Source organism: Esox lucius, chromosome 2, assembly GCF_011004845.1.
Source record: "Esox lucius isolate fEsoLuc1 chromosome 2, fEsoLuc1.pri, whole genome shotgun sequence".
In the NCBI taxonomy this organism is placed as follows: Eukaryota; Metazoa; Chordata; class Actinopteri; order Esociformes; family Esocidae; genus Esox; species Esox lucius.
In genome coordinates, this window is record NC_047570.1 from 7,410,903 (window position 1) to 7,428,762 (window position 17,860).

The following is a 17,860-nucleotide window of genomic DNA, read 5'->3' on the forward strand; positions in this document are numbered from 1 at the left end:
GTGAACCTCGACGGCTGCATGGTCGTATCCCAAAAAACTGTAAGAAACCTCTGCGTTACCCTTGACCCTGACCTCTCCTTTGAAGAACATATAAAGTATGTCTCAAGAGTTGCTTATTTTCATCTTCGAAACATTGCAAAAATTAGAAACTTTCTATCAAAAACTGATGCAGAAAAATTAATCCATGCTTTTGTTACTTCTAGACTAGATTACTGCAATGCTCTTCTCTCTGGTTATCCAGACAAACGTACAAATAAACTTCAATTAGTGCTGCACGCGGCTGCTAGAATCCTAACTAGAACAAAACATTTTGAACAACATCACTCCTGTACTAGCGTCCTTACAATGGCTGCCTGTTAGGGTTAGGGCTGATTTTAAGGTTTTACTCTTAACCTATAAATCAATACATAGACTTGCTCCTAATTACCTTGCTGAAATGATCCAGCCATACATACCTACACGTAACCTACGATCTCAAGATGCCGGCCTTTTAATTGTACCTAGAATTTCTAAACAAACAGCTGGCGGCAGGGCTTTTTCTCATAGAGTTCCACTACTGTGGAATGATCTGCCAATTAAGGTTAGAAATGCAAACTCAGTGCAAACTTTCAAGTGTCTACTAAAAACTCATCTCTACAGCACGGTTTATAATTAGGTGTAGACTGGCCCGGGGGCGTGAAGGTGACCAGTAGGCTTGATACTGTCCACCCTTGCTGTCTTGCCAGGTGGGCTCTCGTCGCCACTGGGATGCCCTCCCTTCCATGCCTTTCGGGGGAAGAGTCACTGGCTTGTTGTTGTCTCTCTGTTGCACACTTGTGCAATTGGGCTGTACAATGCTGGCAATACTCTGCCCTCTTTCAGGGGGGTTGCGGTTGGTGGGTGTCCCTTTGGTTGATGCCTGGCAATGTGGGTGGATTGATTTCCTGCCTGTCGGGCCATGTCACGGGCCTCCCCCGGGTAGAGCCACAGTGTCCCCGGACCCCCCCGTCTCAGTTCCAAGGTGTTACACTGCTATATTATTGTGCTGGGGGATATGAGGAATGCACTTTCTAACTTTTCTCAGTCTCCTCCAGTTTAAAATTTTAGGAGGAGATGAGGTCCTGGTCCACACCTACGGAGTACCTGGTTTGGGGGGCCCGTTGCTGTCCCTGTCCTTGTCCACCTGGTAATACTTTTGACCTAGTCTAGAATCAAATAGACTCTGGATTTAGCCCAGAGAAATGTATTTATTATTCTAATTGGACTCTTAATATCTCACCCGGCATAGCCAGAAGAGGACTGGTCACCCCTCTGAGCCTGGATCCTCCCTAGGTTTCTTCCTAAAAGTGGCTAGTTTTTCCTAGCCACTGAAATCCAACACTACTGTTGTTTGCTCCTTGGGGTTTAAGGCTCTGTAAAGCACTTTGTGACAACTGCTGTTGTAAAAAGGGCTTTATAAATACATTTGATTGATTGATTGAGATCGGTTCACCACTCTGTGAAAGACTGTGCAAGCAGATATAAAGTTTTTGAAACGTAAAATTGCAGCGTTTGAGGATCTCTTCATCTATGGTATCATTAAGAGATTCAGAGAATCCAGAGAAATCTCTGTATGGAAGGGACAAGGCCGAAAACCAATATTGGATGGCCATGATCTTCAAGCCCTCAAGCGGCACTGCATTAAATGCATTGCATTAAAAATAGACACGATTCTGTAGTAAAAATCACTGCATGGGCTCAGTAAAACAATCCGAAAATCCCTGTTTTTGAAGACAGTATGTCACTGCATCTACAAATGCAAGTTAAAACTCTACCATGCAAAGAACCAAACATATATAAACAAGATCCAGAAATGCTGCCGCTCTCTCTGGGCCCAAGCTCATTTAAGATTGAGGAAATTTCGAAATCATGAATGTTGCGTCCTCCGGGCCATACGGAATGTTATCAATGTACAGTTCAAATACCATCCTCCGCTTGGAATTTCATTATTTTAGGGGCAAGGCCATTTTGCCTTCGGTGTCACAAAAATGTTTAAGGCACAAACGTCACATGCCAGGGCACAAATGCCATAGAGTGAAATAAGAGGATTTGGAGTGTACAAATAAACCACTTGAACTGCTAATAAGGAAAAAAAACTATGAATGACATAAAAACATACATTATTCACTTTTTTTATATAATATTTAGAATTATAACTTGTGTTTTTGCCACAAAACTTTCATGTTTTAATCCTTGAAATTACATCTACCCCTCCATTTTCAAAATGATTTTGCTTTTAGTGTTGATTAATAAGCATGTCTAAAAAGTCAATACCTGTGATTGGCCCTGTTTGAGAGTTGACAAGTTCCTCTACTGCAGGAACTAAACATATCCTAAGAAAAACTTCAGATTAGATTAGAATCCACTATATTGTCATTGAACGTACAATTACAGGACAACGAAATGCAGTTAGCATCTAACCAGAAGTGAAAATAGAAGAGGGCAGAAAATGTACTTTAAAAACAAGTATTAGATGTGTAGATGTGCAATGAAGGCAAATGCAAGTGTAAATGGCAGATCTGAACCACAATTTGCCGGTACTCTAAAAAGTTGGACAGGGTTGTCAGGTCTGCTGTTCCACCAGTACAACATGTCCAGATCTGTAGACATGGTAACTGGTTTGCGAGCAGTTTCCCGACGAGTCATCCACCGAAAACATTTGGCGAATTATGAAACAGAAAATACGACAAAGGAGACCCTGAACTGTTGAGCAGCTGAAATCCTATATCATGGGAAAATATTTCACCTTCAGAACTACAGTAATTGGTCTCCTCATCCTTAAAGCTTACAGAGTATTGTTAAAAGAAGAGGTGACGCAACACAGTGGTGAACATGCCTCTGTCCCAATTTTTTAAAAATGTGTTTCTGGCATCAAATTGTATTTTTCCAAGAAATAAAATTTCTCAGTTTCAACATTTCATGTTGTCTTTGTACTATTTTCAATAAAATATACGGATGAATGATTTGCGCATCATTGTGTACTGTTTTCATTTGCATTTTACGCAACTTTTCTGCATTTCCAACTTTTTTGGAAACAGGGTTGTAGATTCTATGGTGAAATTCTAATTCACATGTTCTAGATTGTGTTGAGGAGATCTTGTGGTTTTATGACAAAAATGTGTCATTGCTAACATTAGAAATTAGTACATTAAGTAGTTGTGCAATTGTTAAATGCCCCATTAAAAATATAAATAAATATTATTTGTCACATGTTGCTTACAATTTTGCTCAGTACTGCCAACAGTTGTGTGAATGAACAAAAAAAGAAATCTGTAAAAAAAACAAAGGAAACAGTAGTACCACCATTTCAAGCTTTAAGCCGTGTCAGTGGGTTAGAACGGCCTCTAACAGTGTTTGAGGGCTGTTGCTGGATGTATCCTTGAAGAAGAAGCTGCAGTGGTTTCCATGGAGAAAGGTGTTTTGTCTGGTTGAGTTAAGGCCCAGTAACGTAGAAATAGAAAGAGGCCTGTAGGTTGTGAAAAGCATGTTGGTTACAATAGCTACTCTAGTAAGATGTTAAGGTCAATCTTTCTTGTATCCAGAAACAACACAGAGTGGTGAAACCTTGCCAGGACATGATTTAACCACAAAACCTTTTCCCATATTGCAGCTAAGTCACTATTATGCTTTTAGATGTTGATTGTTCAGTTACAGCTTCTTTTAAGCCACTTTCATATACAGTCCAGTGTTATGCAGTGTATCTGATAATTGATTAGTGGTCCATTACTGTACTGAAATCTGCAGCTCCTTTACTGTGATTTGTTGGCTTCTCTTTGACTTTTTTCACAAGTCTCCTTGTTTTAGTGCTGGGTTTTAGAGGGACAGCCTTGTCTTGGCAGTGCCTGTTTGGTAAGATGCATCTTCCTCTTACTAATTAATGATCACTGGGATATCCAAAAACTTACATACATACATACAGTATTTTGTAGCTATTCTGACATAAATATAATGCTAGTATAATTTGTTATCTGTGCAACCCACTGGTCATTTGAATATAATTAGCAAGTAGCATGCTTTGATATGGTCAAAAGATGTCTAAAGTTTCATTATGAAGAAAGTTTGCTCCATGCTCAGATGTTTTGTGACAACCAGAAGCCGTCCTTGTTTTTGCGTCTTGAGTAAGCATTGCCTGTGACTATTAGTTCACATGACATGTACATCTTGTAATATCTAAGTGTATTTTGGTTTTATCCATCAATGGGAGAGGAAATGTAATGGTTCACAGGTGGAGGCCAGTGGGAAGGTAACTGTGTCCTTGTAAAGGGCATTTCTTTCATCTGTGTAGCCTGGGTGCTTCCACAACACAGGGGTTGAATACTTTTTTTTTTTTTTTAGTTTTAGTTTTTTTAATACCAAGTTCACCTTGGTTGGTCAGGGTTTTGAATAATTTTCAGTGTGTGTACCTGATGTATGACTGAGAGTATTGGCTGTGTCTTTCCTCACCGTGGAGAGAGTTGACGGTGCAGAAAATGTAGAAGGCTGTCTCTGTCAAGGGGCCAAACTGGAAGAAGAGGACACCCCAGGAGATCCCCAGGAGCCAGGCCAAACCCAGCAGACTGAGCACTGCCCCCCTCATACTCCTCCCACTCTGGACCGGAGTCTGGCGGTGGGCTCTCACCACTTTCACCGTCACAGAGCCAAAGCACAGAACGTTCACCACACATGTCAGTACGAAGTATGAATAGGACACTGTGGTCAGAACAAAGTCTGTCAGCCAGCACCTACAGGCAAACAGAGTCAGGAAGGGGGAGTCGCAGACACAGAGATGTTTAGATATATACTTAGACAAGGGCGTAGACATACAGTTATCATCATCATGATATTACAGTACTCACATTTGAACAACTCCACCATCATTTAGATCTATGACATATTCTCCATATTTACCACAAGCAGCAATTATGATAACTATAAAACCAGGTATACCTGAAAGACATAGAGGACATTTTCATTCCGGTACCTGAAATAAGTTAAACACCAAGCAAAAATAATTAATATGCTTAAAGCTGGAGAGTAACAAAACAGTCCAATCACTCCAAATGTCTGAACATTTAGTACAACAGACGGTAGTGAATGACCAGATTCAGATGACTGTTCAGAAAGCATGAACTCCTAGGTATTTCTACTGATTAATTATGTGTTTTTTCCTGGTGTAGTTGGATAAAATATACTGAGTGGAAAGTTGAATTCTTATTTCTACCCGGAAAACGTGTGTTATTGTTGTCATAGAATTAGCTTGTGAAACGTAAATTATGATTTGGAACAGTAATCTCTACTGGTAAATATTTGTTAATCTTATTGTTTGTTGGTATGTTATTTAAGAGGTAAACGAGAATGTGGTGTTTAACAATGAGATCTGTTGTAGTTACATTACGGGCAGTGCCACCAAGCAAACAAAACACGAAAGAGCATTTTTTTTCATCATTTTTCAATAGGCACAGAACCCCACATTGGCATGATCAACATGTTGTTTGAAATATTGCAACTGTTCAAAAGTTTTCTTTCTAAGAATTATGTCTCTGATCGCCGTTTTATTAAGGAGTCGTATCCACCTTTGAATTCTGGAACATGTGGTATTTTAGGAAGACAAATACAGATTACAGAAATAAAGAAATGTGTTCTTTCAAGATTGTGTTGAGGAGATCTTGTGTTTGTATGAAACAAACATATTAATGCTTACTTTAGTAATTGATACATTAGGTAGCTGTACTATGCTGAAATACCCTTTTAACTTAAATCATTTAGTGCAGATGTCTTCTGGTCATTTATGCTTGAATATATGCTAGTAGTTCAGCACACATTTTCCAAATGGCCCTTTTAATAAATGTTAACATTAGGCCCAAATCTACGGATTTCATATTAGAGAAATAAGCTTTGCTGCAAATGGAAAACTTTACATGTATTTATATTTTTGTTCAGTATATTTCACTTTTTGCCAATCAGGGTATGCCTTTTCATACTTGTCCTTGCCATTGACATTCAGAACTCACCCCATCCTACCAGGCCCAGTTTAAGAAGGTATCTGTGGAAATGGATGTTGAAGACCCTGATGATAAGCAGGTAGAGGTGGAAGCCTTCCAGGGAGAACCAGGTGAGGGTGCATAGAAGGGAGTAGTGTGTGGCTGCTGCCGTGACAACACACAACCAATGGATGCTCAACGAGGCCAGGCTGTCGTTAATTAGGAAGGTCAGATTGAGGCACAACAGTGATACACACAAGTTGATGTGGATGTTTATGGAGTCAATGGATTTACCCCTTCTGGAGAAAGGAGAGAATGAAATCTCATGTCAAAATCCAGATCCCTGTACATGTCATTGTTTTGGAAGTTCCTCTCTTGCTTTCTTCCACTTCTGCTAACTCTTTGGGGTTAGGTTTCTGACAAAATGATATTTAAAACACAATGTGTTTTCAATCACGATGTTCTGTCTGAGTAGCATTTTGGTAGCTAGGTGTTTTCATGTGCAATTAATGTAAGTGATATATGTTGGTAGAATTTGACCTCAGGTGGATGAGGACAGCCAGACACAGGAAACAGAAGGATATTCCACAGCCCACCCTGGACAACAATGTCAGTAACCACACGGAGAAGGAGGTCAGGCTGGCAACTGGGAAACTGACAGCAGACACATTGCCCGGAGCCTGCAGTTTACAATACACACGGGTGAACGGAATACAGAATGGGATTTGCATCATGCCACATTATCAGAGCTCATCCTTACTATGGTGAAGCATCAACCCCTTCATTTCAGTTCTCAGCCATCCCTTGGTGAAGTACTACCCCTAAATCTTCATCGCTTACCACGCCTCTAGTCAATTATCAGCCTACTAATCAAACATCACCTCTCCTGGGAAGAGCTCTGAGAAATTTTTGCAATTCTTAATATGTACTTCATAATCATGAGTAAGATCGCACTTTAATTGCTCCAATTTAATTAAACCATAGGAAAAAGAACTGGTGGCAAACATTTTCAAAAGTTAGATTAAGAAATTATTTCTCACCAAAAGTACAGCATAGAATGAAAGGTGATTACAAGAGCATAATGTTCCATTTTTCTTTGTCTTAGTGACACATCCAGAGGAATTCCAATGTGCAACATTATCTGTAAAACAAAGATATACAGTAAAACATTGAATTCATCAGTTTATATAATGTGCCATTTTTCAATTTGAATAAATATATACTACCATTTCCAACATCCCAGAACACACATGTTAGTGTTCTGTTCACCTATCAGAGAGAATAGAACCTGGTTAGTACCCACTTATATTCCAATCCATATTTTACATGTATGATATACCATATCATAAACATTAGTTATTTAAGCTGTAAAGGAATGTTTTGACTGTAGACATGGAAAAGTATAGAATGAAACACTATATAACAAGAAGGAGAGTCTGAAGGTAACTCTGGATAACTGTAAGTCGCTCTGGATAACAGGGTCTACTAAATGATTAAAATTCAAATTAAGGTTAATATGAGGTCAATATGCACTCACTAACCAGTGAAGCATTCTGGAAGAGGAAGATGATCTTTATACAATTGCTGAGGCTTGAAATGTCCTCGCCCACTTCGATGGCGACCACTCGGTTGTTGAGGAGCCTGGTGTTGTTCTCCATCGTCTATTCAAAAATCAGAAGGGATGACATACTGTACCATCTCTCTAAAGAAACAGGATGATGACAAACTTTAGCAAGGGCCAGTTCCTTTCAAAAGCAATATTTGTGTAAATGATATACATTTCCATACCAGGCTAACATGAAGCACTTTGTTTAAGGGCTTATTTAAAATGTGCACTAAAAACATCACTATGGTTGTACAAATTAATGTTACTACATGATTCACATTTTTTATTTAAAATAAGGAAGTACCACAGGTGTTTTTCTGTGCTTTGGATGAGTATAGATTTCCTGAAATATGTCATGATGATTGAACATCTGTTTCATTAGTAATCTCCAAGTTGTTTTATTGGTTACTAATTATTTTACCGGGAACAGGGTGTCATCCTCAAACCAAAATACTCCCAGGTTAACTTGATCTGCCGTGTCTACCGGGAAAACACGCAAAGCCTCCATAGGAATTTCTAACCAAATGTCATCTTTCTCCTCAAGCATGACCTGGTTGGGATGGAGAGAAAATTATCAATGCTGTTATCATCTTAACATGTTGTTTTTAAGACCTCTCTCTGTCCATCCCTCACATTTGTTGCTTACATTATTGGTGGAGGGCAGTGCCATTCTGAAGGTGCGTGAAATGTTCTGAAGGAATGTGACTGAGCCTTTGATGTTGTTAAGCTTAACTTTCTGAGGTCCCTCTTTGATAAAACGGTTTAATATGCTGTTGAAATGAAAGAATAACAGAAGCAGTAATAACATGAAAGAATAACAGAAGCAAAAAATACAAGCCATGAGAATGAATTGTCAAATGAGTTGTCAAACATTGACATAACTGAGATGATATTAAAATATGTCCATTTGAACAATGTGGACTAACTTTTTGATAGAAGTAAAATGGCAGTTTGTTCCTGCCTGTCCTGTACATGTTCTGTTAAATTCAGGCACAGAGATCGGGACCTTTTCTTTGTTTTTCTGTTCAACACCTTCAGAGTTATGTACCGTGAAACTAAATGGTCCAGGGGGGTCAGTTGTGATATTATTTTTAGTAATAACAGTGCTGATCTGATTATCTGTCCCTTCAATGTTCATTATAAAAGTCCATTTATCCACACAATTCTGTAGAGGCCTTATTTGGCAGTTTTCATCATTTGGCTGCATGATGTTGATGGCACAATCTAAGTAGAGAACAGTTTTCTAGGGGTTAGTCAACTTAAGTTAAATGATGTATAGCATCCAACATTAAGTTAAAAGATGTATAGCATACTTCTGGTTAATAATTACATCTAAGACATAATCTTGATAAACTGGGGATTGTTATAAAATATTTTGTACAACCTGAATAAGGTTAATATATGAATAAATATGTTTTACTACAATGTGCAACTGTTTGCATCAGTTAGACATGAAGTTAAGAAAATGCACAAGATGCTGAATTACCTGATGATGGAGAAATGTTTAGCATTTGAGGAAGTTTGCAGTCAGTTCTCCATGTGAATGATAATGTTACTTCTGTTTGGTCATAATTGCACTGATTGATATCTTCTATTTCCATCTGCAATACATACTTCCTTGTACGAATCAACATGGGGAAGATGCAGATGCATGTATGTCCTGAAAGCATAGCAAGATATTTCAATTCACATGCAAGTGGTAGTATTGTCACTTCTGAATGAAACTGGGTAAAAACTATTTTCATCAACAGTGTATTTTTAATCCATCTAATCTTCATAGGTTTTTAATAATAAAATCTTGGCAGGGGGTTGTTCAATGACAGACCCTATATATTTTGTATTGCTAGAAACTGAAAGAAATGAACCAATAAAATGTATATCAAAGAACTGGCCAAATGATTTGTGACAGATATATACATACATATGTACATATATACAGTACATACATATACTGTATATGTACATACAGTACATACAGACATATATATATATATACATATATATATATATATGTATGTATATACAGCGCCCAAAAATTAAGAGACCACTGCACATTTTTCTTTCCTTTCCAAAAAAGTTAAAAAGGAACATTTTGAGTGAGGAACAGGGAGCAAGGGTTAGAATTAAGAGACTAATGCAAATTGAATGCTTCTGTTCCTCACACAAAACTTTCCTTTTCAACTTTTTTGGAAGGGAAAGAAAAAGGTGCAGTGGGCTCTTAATTCTTTCCACACCTGCATATTACCGTATTGATAAAATTCTGAATCAATACAGTAATATGAGATATTTAGGTAAAACATACATACAAATACAGTATCATATTGGTGTGTTTTGGATAGAAACTCTTCAAATACAGTTAGAAAGTATAGCAAAACCTACTGTTAGAATTAGGTTTACACACACAAGGCTCATTACAATTCGTTTTTTTTCCAGATTTCTCATCAACATTCTGAAAACCTGAAACAGATGATAAAATTGCTTAACTTTTTCACTTTTTGCAGATTAAAATGTATTGTCTACTAATTACTGACAATACAAAAACAATGTATTGATAATTAATATATTACTCTGTTGAAAAGACTAAAATGTAATTATTCAATCATTTTGTAATAACTACTACCATTTTGCATGAACATCATACCTGCACGACAAAAGATACGCAGTCCACCATCAGAAAAGGTGTTGTTGATGCCTGAGAAATGAGATACAAATAAAGCATTCAGACATTATCAAAAACAGGTTGAATTTAGTCTGCATAGGTATTTTAAATTTTATATTTATCAATAATAATATCCAAGAAGATTCTGTAAATTAAGCACAAATTGCTGTGAAGTAGAAAGTGAATACCAGCAATCATCAATTGTTAACACTTTACTGTTGTGGGTTAGATTTGTTGTTTAGTTATGATCATTACAAAATGAACAGAATTCGGACATTAATCTCAAAGCAGCTGGAAAACAACAGAGTAAAACAATCATCTGTGTACAAACTGCAGATGTTTTGTTTAATAAATAAGCTTTAGCAGCATGATTTCATGAACAGACAGGACATATTTTACAGATCAATTAATGGGAAAGGATACTTGCATGTCTCATTCTCACTGCTGCCAATCTGAATGACTAAAATAAAGGAAGCAGTCAGGCTGTCAGAGTTGATCAATTTACTCTAACTTCTTATATTTTTATGCCACAAAAGGTTTGGTTTAATTCATAATCACATTTTCTAAACATCTGGGAAATTCACTGAAAAGATGCTTTACCTATAAAAACAGATTCTGCAATACCATGAACAAGATGTTGATATTATTGAAGTGTTCTGTCAATTTAGCATAACATTAGGCTACTTACAGAAAATCTAAGCATTAATATTACATCTGTTTTAGAAATCCTGAGCTACAAACATAATTATTTGTGTTAGTGTATCCTACTGCTTTAAGTAGCCTAAACCTAAAAAACATTTAAAAAATATCCAGTAAATTGCAATGCATTAGCTATTTAGTTACTTAGTTTTGAATTATGTTTATGGACAGATGTATGAACTCACCAGGACAAGGTTGAAAACTGGATGCTTTAGACAAAAAAGAAATATAAGCTACCAGCTCAACAACGCCATAACCAAATTGCGAAATTGCAAACATAGTAGCTACATGAAAAGAGTCAACTAGAAAACAACAACATTAGGTGATTTCAAAAGACAACTTGGATAATAAATAGCTGGTTAAGGGGAACTACTTGGAAATAGTCACGTGAACCATATTGTCATACACATCATATTGCAGAAGCTGTTAAACTTACTATTAATGCGTCATATCATAATCAGTCCAAATATGTTGATACTGCGAAAGCTCCACTGCGGGTGGAATTCGGCTGTGGCGAGTAACGCAGTCACTCTTACTTGCCACTTTTGGCGGGTTGCATTCCATATCTATACACAGGGTTTTTACATTTTTCAAAACTCAAAGTCGACAGCCTTCCCAAAATTTCTCACAGCCTCTGGGTGTTGTCATGGTAAAACATGATTTGGTTCGGGAGAATAGCCGTAGTGTCAATTCAATCTGGCAACCTTGCATAGAGGACCACACCGGTCCTGACATCGCGGAGATGAGTAACGTCGGAAATACAAGTGGATCCTAGTTTTCTTTTACACCCAAGCATGTCAAAATATTTTTATAAAACGTATAACCTCATACTACATCCAATTCGCATACATTTTAAAAACTTTTCTGGTGACTTAGTGGCCTACAATTAGATTTATTTCAAGAGAGATCGCCAGACAAATGAAGATGGCTAGTAAAAATATAGAGATCGCCAGACAAATGAAGATGGCTAGTAAAAATATAATCAGATTAGGGTATGTACTGTCACCAGAAACATTGGGCTATATATTCCTTATAAATTGAAAAAATATACGATTAACATATTTAAGTCACTATATAACTATATAAATGAGAAGACTTCGGATCAGCGACAGCAGCAGAGCCTAATTGAAGGAAGTCGAGAGAGGCTGAGATAACCGATCTGGCGTCAAGGCAAGGATTGAGGTAAAAATTACGTGACAATGCTGTAATATATACAGCTCTGTTTCGTTTTTATGCAAGTCTATATTAACAAGAATATAGCATAACAACGAAAATAGACAACAATAATACTGACTGCTATTAATTATATAGCTGATGAGTGAGTTCATATTTCATTTAAAATAAAATGCTAATAGAACTATGTTAAGAATAAATATATTGCATATATATTTTGGTTGATATTAGGGAGGACATTGCAGCGTGCATTAGCTGCTCAAGTGGACATGGACAACAGGGCAAATTTAACAAAAGGCAGATTTAATAGTTGTCTTATATAAGTGTGTAGCCACATTTTGTATAAAGTATTTCACAGAGGGGAGTACGGTAGAGTGCAAGGGTTGGAGTACCACCTTTGCCTAATTTTCACTATACAGGTGCTGGTCATAAAATTAGAATATTATCAAAAAGTTGATTTATTTCAGTAATTCCATTCAAAAAGTGAAACTTGTATATTATATTCATTTATTACACACAGACATATACATTTCAAATGTTTATTTCTTTTAATTGTGATGATTATAACTGACAACTAATGAAAATCCCAAATTCAGTATCTCGGAAAATTTGAATATTACTTAAGACCAATAGAAAAAAAAGATTTTTAGAAATGTTGGCCAACTGAAAAGTATGAACATGAAAAGTATGAGCATGTACAGCACTCAATACTTAGTTGGGGCTCCTTTTGCCTGAATTACTGCAGTAATGTGGCGTGTCATGGAGTCGATCAGTCTGTGGCACTGCTCAGGTGTTATGAGAGCCCAGGTTGCTCTGATAGTGGCCTTCAGCTCTTCTGCATTGTTGGGTCTGGCACATCGCATCTACCTCTTCACAATACCCCATAGAATTTCTATAGGGTTAAGGTCAGGCAAGTTTGCTGGCCAATTAAGAACAGGGATACCATGGTCCTTAAACCAGGTACTGGTAGCTTTGGCACTGTGTGCAGGTGCCAAGTCCTGTTGGAAAATGATATCTGCATCTCCATAAAGTTGGTCAGCAGCAGGAAGCATGAAGTGCTATAAAACTTCCTGGTAGACGGCTCCATTGACCTTGGACCTCAGAAAACACAGTGGACCAACACCAGCAGATGACATGGCACCCCAAACCATCACTGACTGTGGAATCTTTACACCGGACTTCAAGCAACGTGGATTCTGTCCCTCTCCTCTCTTCCTCCACACTCGGACCTTGATTTCCAAAGGAAATGCAAAATGTTCTTTCATCAGAGAACATAACTCAGCAGCAGTCCAGTCCTTTTTGTCTTTAGCCCAGGTGAGACGCTTCTGACGCTGTGTCCTGTTCAGGAGTGGCTTGACACAAGGAATGCGACAGCTGAAACCCATGTCTTGCATACGTCTGTGCGTGGTGGTTCTTGAAGAACTGACTCCAGCTGCAATCCACTCTTTGTTTCACAATCCTCTCCAGGGTGCGGTTATCCCTATTGCTTGTACACTTCTTTCTACCACATCTTTTCCTTGCCTTTGCCTCTCTATTAATGTGCTTGGACACACAGCTCTGTGAACAGCCAGCCTCTTCAGCAATGACCTTTTGTGTCTTGCCCTCCTTGTGCAAGGTGTCAATGGTCGTCTTTTGGACAGCTGTCAAGTCAGCAGTCTTCCCCATGATTGTGTCGCCTACAGAACTAGACTGGGAGACCATTTAAAGGCCTTTGCAGGTGTTTTGAGTTAATAAGCTGATTAGAGTGTGGCACCAGGTGTCTTCAATATTGAACCTTTTCACAATATTCAAATTTTCTGAGATACTGAATTTGGGGTTTTCATTAGTTGTCTGTTATAATCATCAAAATTAAAAGAAATAAACACTTGAAATATATCAGTCTGTGTGGAATGAATGTATACATTATACAAGTTTCACTTTTTGAATGGAATTACTGAAATAAATCAACTTTTTGATGATATTCTAATTTTATGACCAGCACCTGTGTATATATATATATATATATGGTGGCTAGTGAAAATGCAGAGTGGCTTGTAACTTTGGAAAACCACTAGCCACAGTGGCTGGTGAGACAAAAACATTTTGTCAAGCGCTGCTACAGTATCAGTAAAACATTTGGACCCACCTACACCACTCATTCAAGGGTATTTTTACTAGTTTCCTCATTACAGAATAATAGTGAAGTCAACAAAACTATGAAACAACACATATGGAATCAAAATATATTTACATATTAGCTACTTCAAAGCACCCACTTGATGACAGCCTGGCACACTCTTGGCATTCCCTTAAACAGCTTCATGAGGTAGTCACCTGGGTAATGAATATGATAGAATGTTGGTTTCAAGCGTAGAGCGCAGTAGATGTTTATTGTAAATACAATCCAAAGAGGACACTGGAAGCTTGGTCATGGAACAGGCAGAAGGTCATAAAATGGGAATTAAATGGGCAGGCAAATGTACAGGCTCAGGAAAGGCTAGGAATCAGAGACAAAGGTAACAGGAAGTAACAGGTTGGTACACTAATATTCCAACATCAATAGTAACTCAAAAAGGCTCAATGGAGTTGCATTGAAAACAAACAATACCTCAGAAAGGAATAGGTGGCGAGGAAGTGAGCAGGACCTATCACGGGATAGGTGGCGAGGAAGTGAGCAGGAGAGAGTTCTTACAACCTGGAATGTATTTAAATTAATAGTTGTGCTTTCTTAAAAGTTAATTTGTGGGATTTATTTTTCTACTTGCCTCTGTGTTTACCCATCTCAATGTTCCAGAGCTCTTTGTGAGGTTCTACCACCTCAATGTCACCACCCCTAGTCTGGTGCTTCAGGCTTAAGGGAGATGGATGGCCTGTTAACCTTGCCTTTGTGGGGGCTGGTTGTTTTTATGGGCCCCTTCTTTTTGGGCTTGTTGCCTTGGCCCCTGACATCAGTGTTACTTCTCTCCAGCTTATAGGCACTGTGTATTGTCCCCTCTGTGGCAAAAAAGTTACCCAAATAAAGGTAACCTCGGGTTATGTATATAATGTTTGTTCCCTGTGGGAGTGAAGGAGATGCCGCACATCATGGCCCCACACTTTCAAGTGATGAGTGTTTCTAAAAGCAGTGAATACAGGTTTCTCTGGGTAAGTTATGGCACCCGAGGAGGGTCTTCCAGCTACTAAACAACTACAGGACCTTACCATTTATATTTATTATATTTGCTTGACATGTTTGTTCCCCTTTCTGACACATCGTTCCCTCCCTCAGGGGAGGTTATATACATAATCCAGGGTGTTCCAGTTCACTGGTGCATCCTTCAATCATTCAGGCGTGATTATCCAGTTGAAAACACTATAACAGAGGAAAAGGATAGGAAGACATGTTGACTTTTACCCCTTTCATTGTTTTAGACATGACGAGTGACATACAGGCCATCTTCAAGCTTATCCTTCAAGATGCAGTGCATGATGTTAAACATCACCTCTAGCAAGAAGATCTGCCAGAAGTGATGGCCCTACTAACTTTCACATGTTTGTTTCCCTGTAAACAATCCAAATAACTTTCAAGGGGTGTCCCCTACCTACCTTCGAGTACATAACTGGGAAAAACATATTCAAGTTTTTGTTTTAGAAAGGATGAAACTGTAAACATCACTGGTTGCTTAAATGTTTCTAACTTTTTTGGTAATACTCTTCCAGGCATGGATTTCCACCTTTGTCAGAGATGAAGAAAATGTCCCTGGGGGGCCCCTCCCCCATCTGAAAGCACTCACAGGCGGTCCAGTCCTCGCACAGCAGTTCCTCCGAGCTGCAGTCAGAGCAGGAGATGTTAACTCCTCCACGTCCAGAAGGAAAATTAATCGTGCATGCGCAAAGCCCCCACTGGCTTTTCCCGCCCATAATGTAAAATGTAAATGTTCTTTGTCTAAAATAAATCACTGCAGTTCTCTTAATCCATGACCATGATGATATCTCCCCTTGTGTGTCGCTCTAAACGTTTATTTTTTTCTAGCCTTTGGATTTTGACTTAAATAGTTTTTTGTTTTTTTGCTTAGGTGTTTATTTCTGGTACATGGACAACATTTGTAAATATGCATGTATATTATTTTCCCCAACAAGAGTTTTGTATGTTAAAAAAGTTGTCAACACTGCCTGCTCGACCCCTACCAGCCGATGGCGCCACCTCCGCGTGTTGGCCACGGTTGGAAGCTAGCACGCTCTCCCCTCAAGGTTGTGACATCTCCCTCGCGGGGAGCCACATTAAAATCAGAGGGTTGACTTCACCACGTTCAATTCTAACGTCTGTTCTTCCTTAACTTTAGGGTGAGCGCCCAGTGTCCCTTTGTCGCATTCAGCCATCCCTGTGTTGGTAGCCGGTGACCAAAGCTAAGGCTTGGTATGAGCACTTCTGACGCCAATAGAAGGCATCCTAGCTGGACAGAATGAACCAGAGGCACGGGAACGATTCACAATCAATTTAATTACCGATTAACACTAAGCAGCTATCGGCTATTGCCCAGGTCAAACAAATCAAATAATGCCTACACACTCCGAACATTCATTCATTCATTCATCTTCTCCTGTTTATCCGGGGCCGGGTCGCGGGGGCAGCAGTCTAAGCAGAGATGCCCAGACTTCCCTCTCCCTAGACACTTCCTCTAGCTCTTCCGGGGGGACACCGAGGCGTTCCCAGGCCAGCCGGGAGACATTGTCCCTCCAGCGTGTCCTAGGTCTTCCCCGGGGTCTCCTCCCGGTGGGACAGGCCCGGAACACCTTCCCGGGAAGGCGTCCAGGAGGCATCCGGAACAGATGCCCAAGCCACCTCAGCTGACCCCTCTCGATGTGGAGGAGCAGCGGCTCTACTCTGAGCTCCTCCCGGGTGACCGAGCTTCTCACCCTATCTCTAAGGGATTGCCCAGCCACCCTGCGGAGAAAGCTAATTTCGGCCGCCTGTATCCGGGATCTTGTCCTTTCGGTCATGACCCAAAGTTCATGACCATAGGTAAGAGTAGGAACGTAGATTGACCGGTAAATCGAGAGCTTCGCCTTGCGGCTCAGCTCTTTCTTCACCACGACAGACCAATACATTGACCGCATTACTGCAGAAGCTGCACCGATCCGTCTGTCAATCTCCTGTTCCATCCTTCCCTCACTCGTGAACAAGACCCCTAGATACTTAAACTCCTCCACCTGAGGCAAGAACTCTCCACCAACCTGATGTGGGCAAGCCACCCTTTTCCGACTGAGGACCATGGCCTCGGATTTGGAGGCACTGATTTTCATTCCAACCGCTTCACACTCGGCTGCAAACCGTCCCAGTGCATGCTGAAGGTCCTGGTTTGAAGGGGCCAACACGACAACATCATCCGCAAAGAGCAGAGACAGAATCGTGTGGTCCCCAAACCTGACACCCTCCGAACCCTGGCTGCGCCTAGAAATTCTGTCCATAAAAATTACGAACAGAACCGGCGACAAAGGGCAGCCCTGCATGCACTGACTTATTGCCGGCAATGCGGACCAAGCTCCTGCTTCGGTCGTACAGGGACCTGACAGCCCTTAGCAAAGGACCCAGGACCCCATACTCCCGAAGCACCCTCCACAGGATGCCTCGAGGGACACAGTCGAATGCCTTCTCCAAATCCACAAAAAACATGTGGACTGGTTGGGCAAACTCCCATGAACCCTCCAGCACCCTGTAGAGGGGATAGAGCTGGTCCAGTGTTCCACGGCCCGGACGAAAACCACACTGTTCCTCATGAATCCGAG

The 17,860-nt window shown here is 39.6% G+C and overlaps 1 protein-coding gene across 2 annotated transcripts; it reads right to left on the reverse strand.

Moving 5' to 3' along the window:
- Nucleotides 1-3,025: 3,025 nt before the first annotated feature.
- LOC105022726 (adhesion G protein-coupled receptor G3) lies at nucleotides 3,026-10,288 on the reverse strand. Of its 2 annotated transcripts, XM_020053115.2 has the most exons (14): nucleotides 10,226-10,288; nucleotides 9,964-10,041; nucleotides 9,071-9,244; nucleotides 8,633-8,808; nucleotides 8,231-8,354; nucleotides 8,006-8,134; nucleotides 7,520-7,639; nucleotides 7,205-7,247; nucleotides 7,019-7,119; nucleotides 6,519-6,658; nucleotides 6,009-6,277; nucleotides 4,854-4,944; nucleotides 4,462-4,739; nucleotides 3,026-3,484 (listed from the first exon to the last, which is right to left on the reverse strand). In XM_020053115.2, exons 5-14 carry the CDS (start codon nucleotides 8,252-8,254, stop codon nucleotides 3,363-3,365), a joined length of 1,317 nt encoding a protein of 438 aa, XP_019908674.2. In that variant the 5' UTR covers nucleotides 8,255-8,354; nucleotides 8,633-8,808; nucleotides 9,071-9,244; nucleotides 9,964-10,041; nucleotides 10,226-10,288; the 3' UTR covers nucleotides 3,026-3,362. The 2 variants fall into 2 exon arrangements, with proteins under 2 accessions (XP_019908674.2, XP_010889697.3); XM_010891395.3 differs by lacking the exon at nucleotides 8,633-8,808.
- Nucleotides 10,289-17,860: the final 7,572 nt, after the last annotated feature.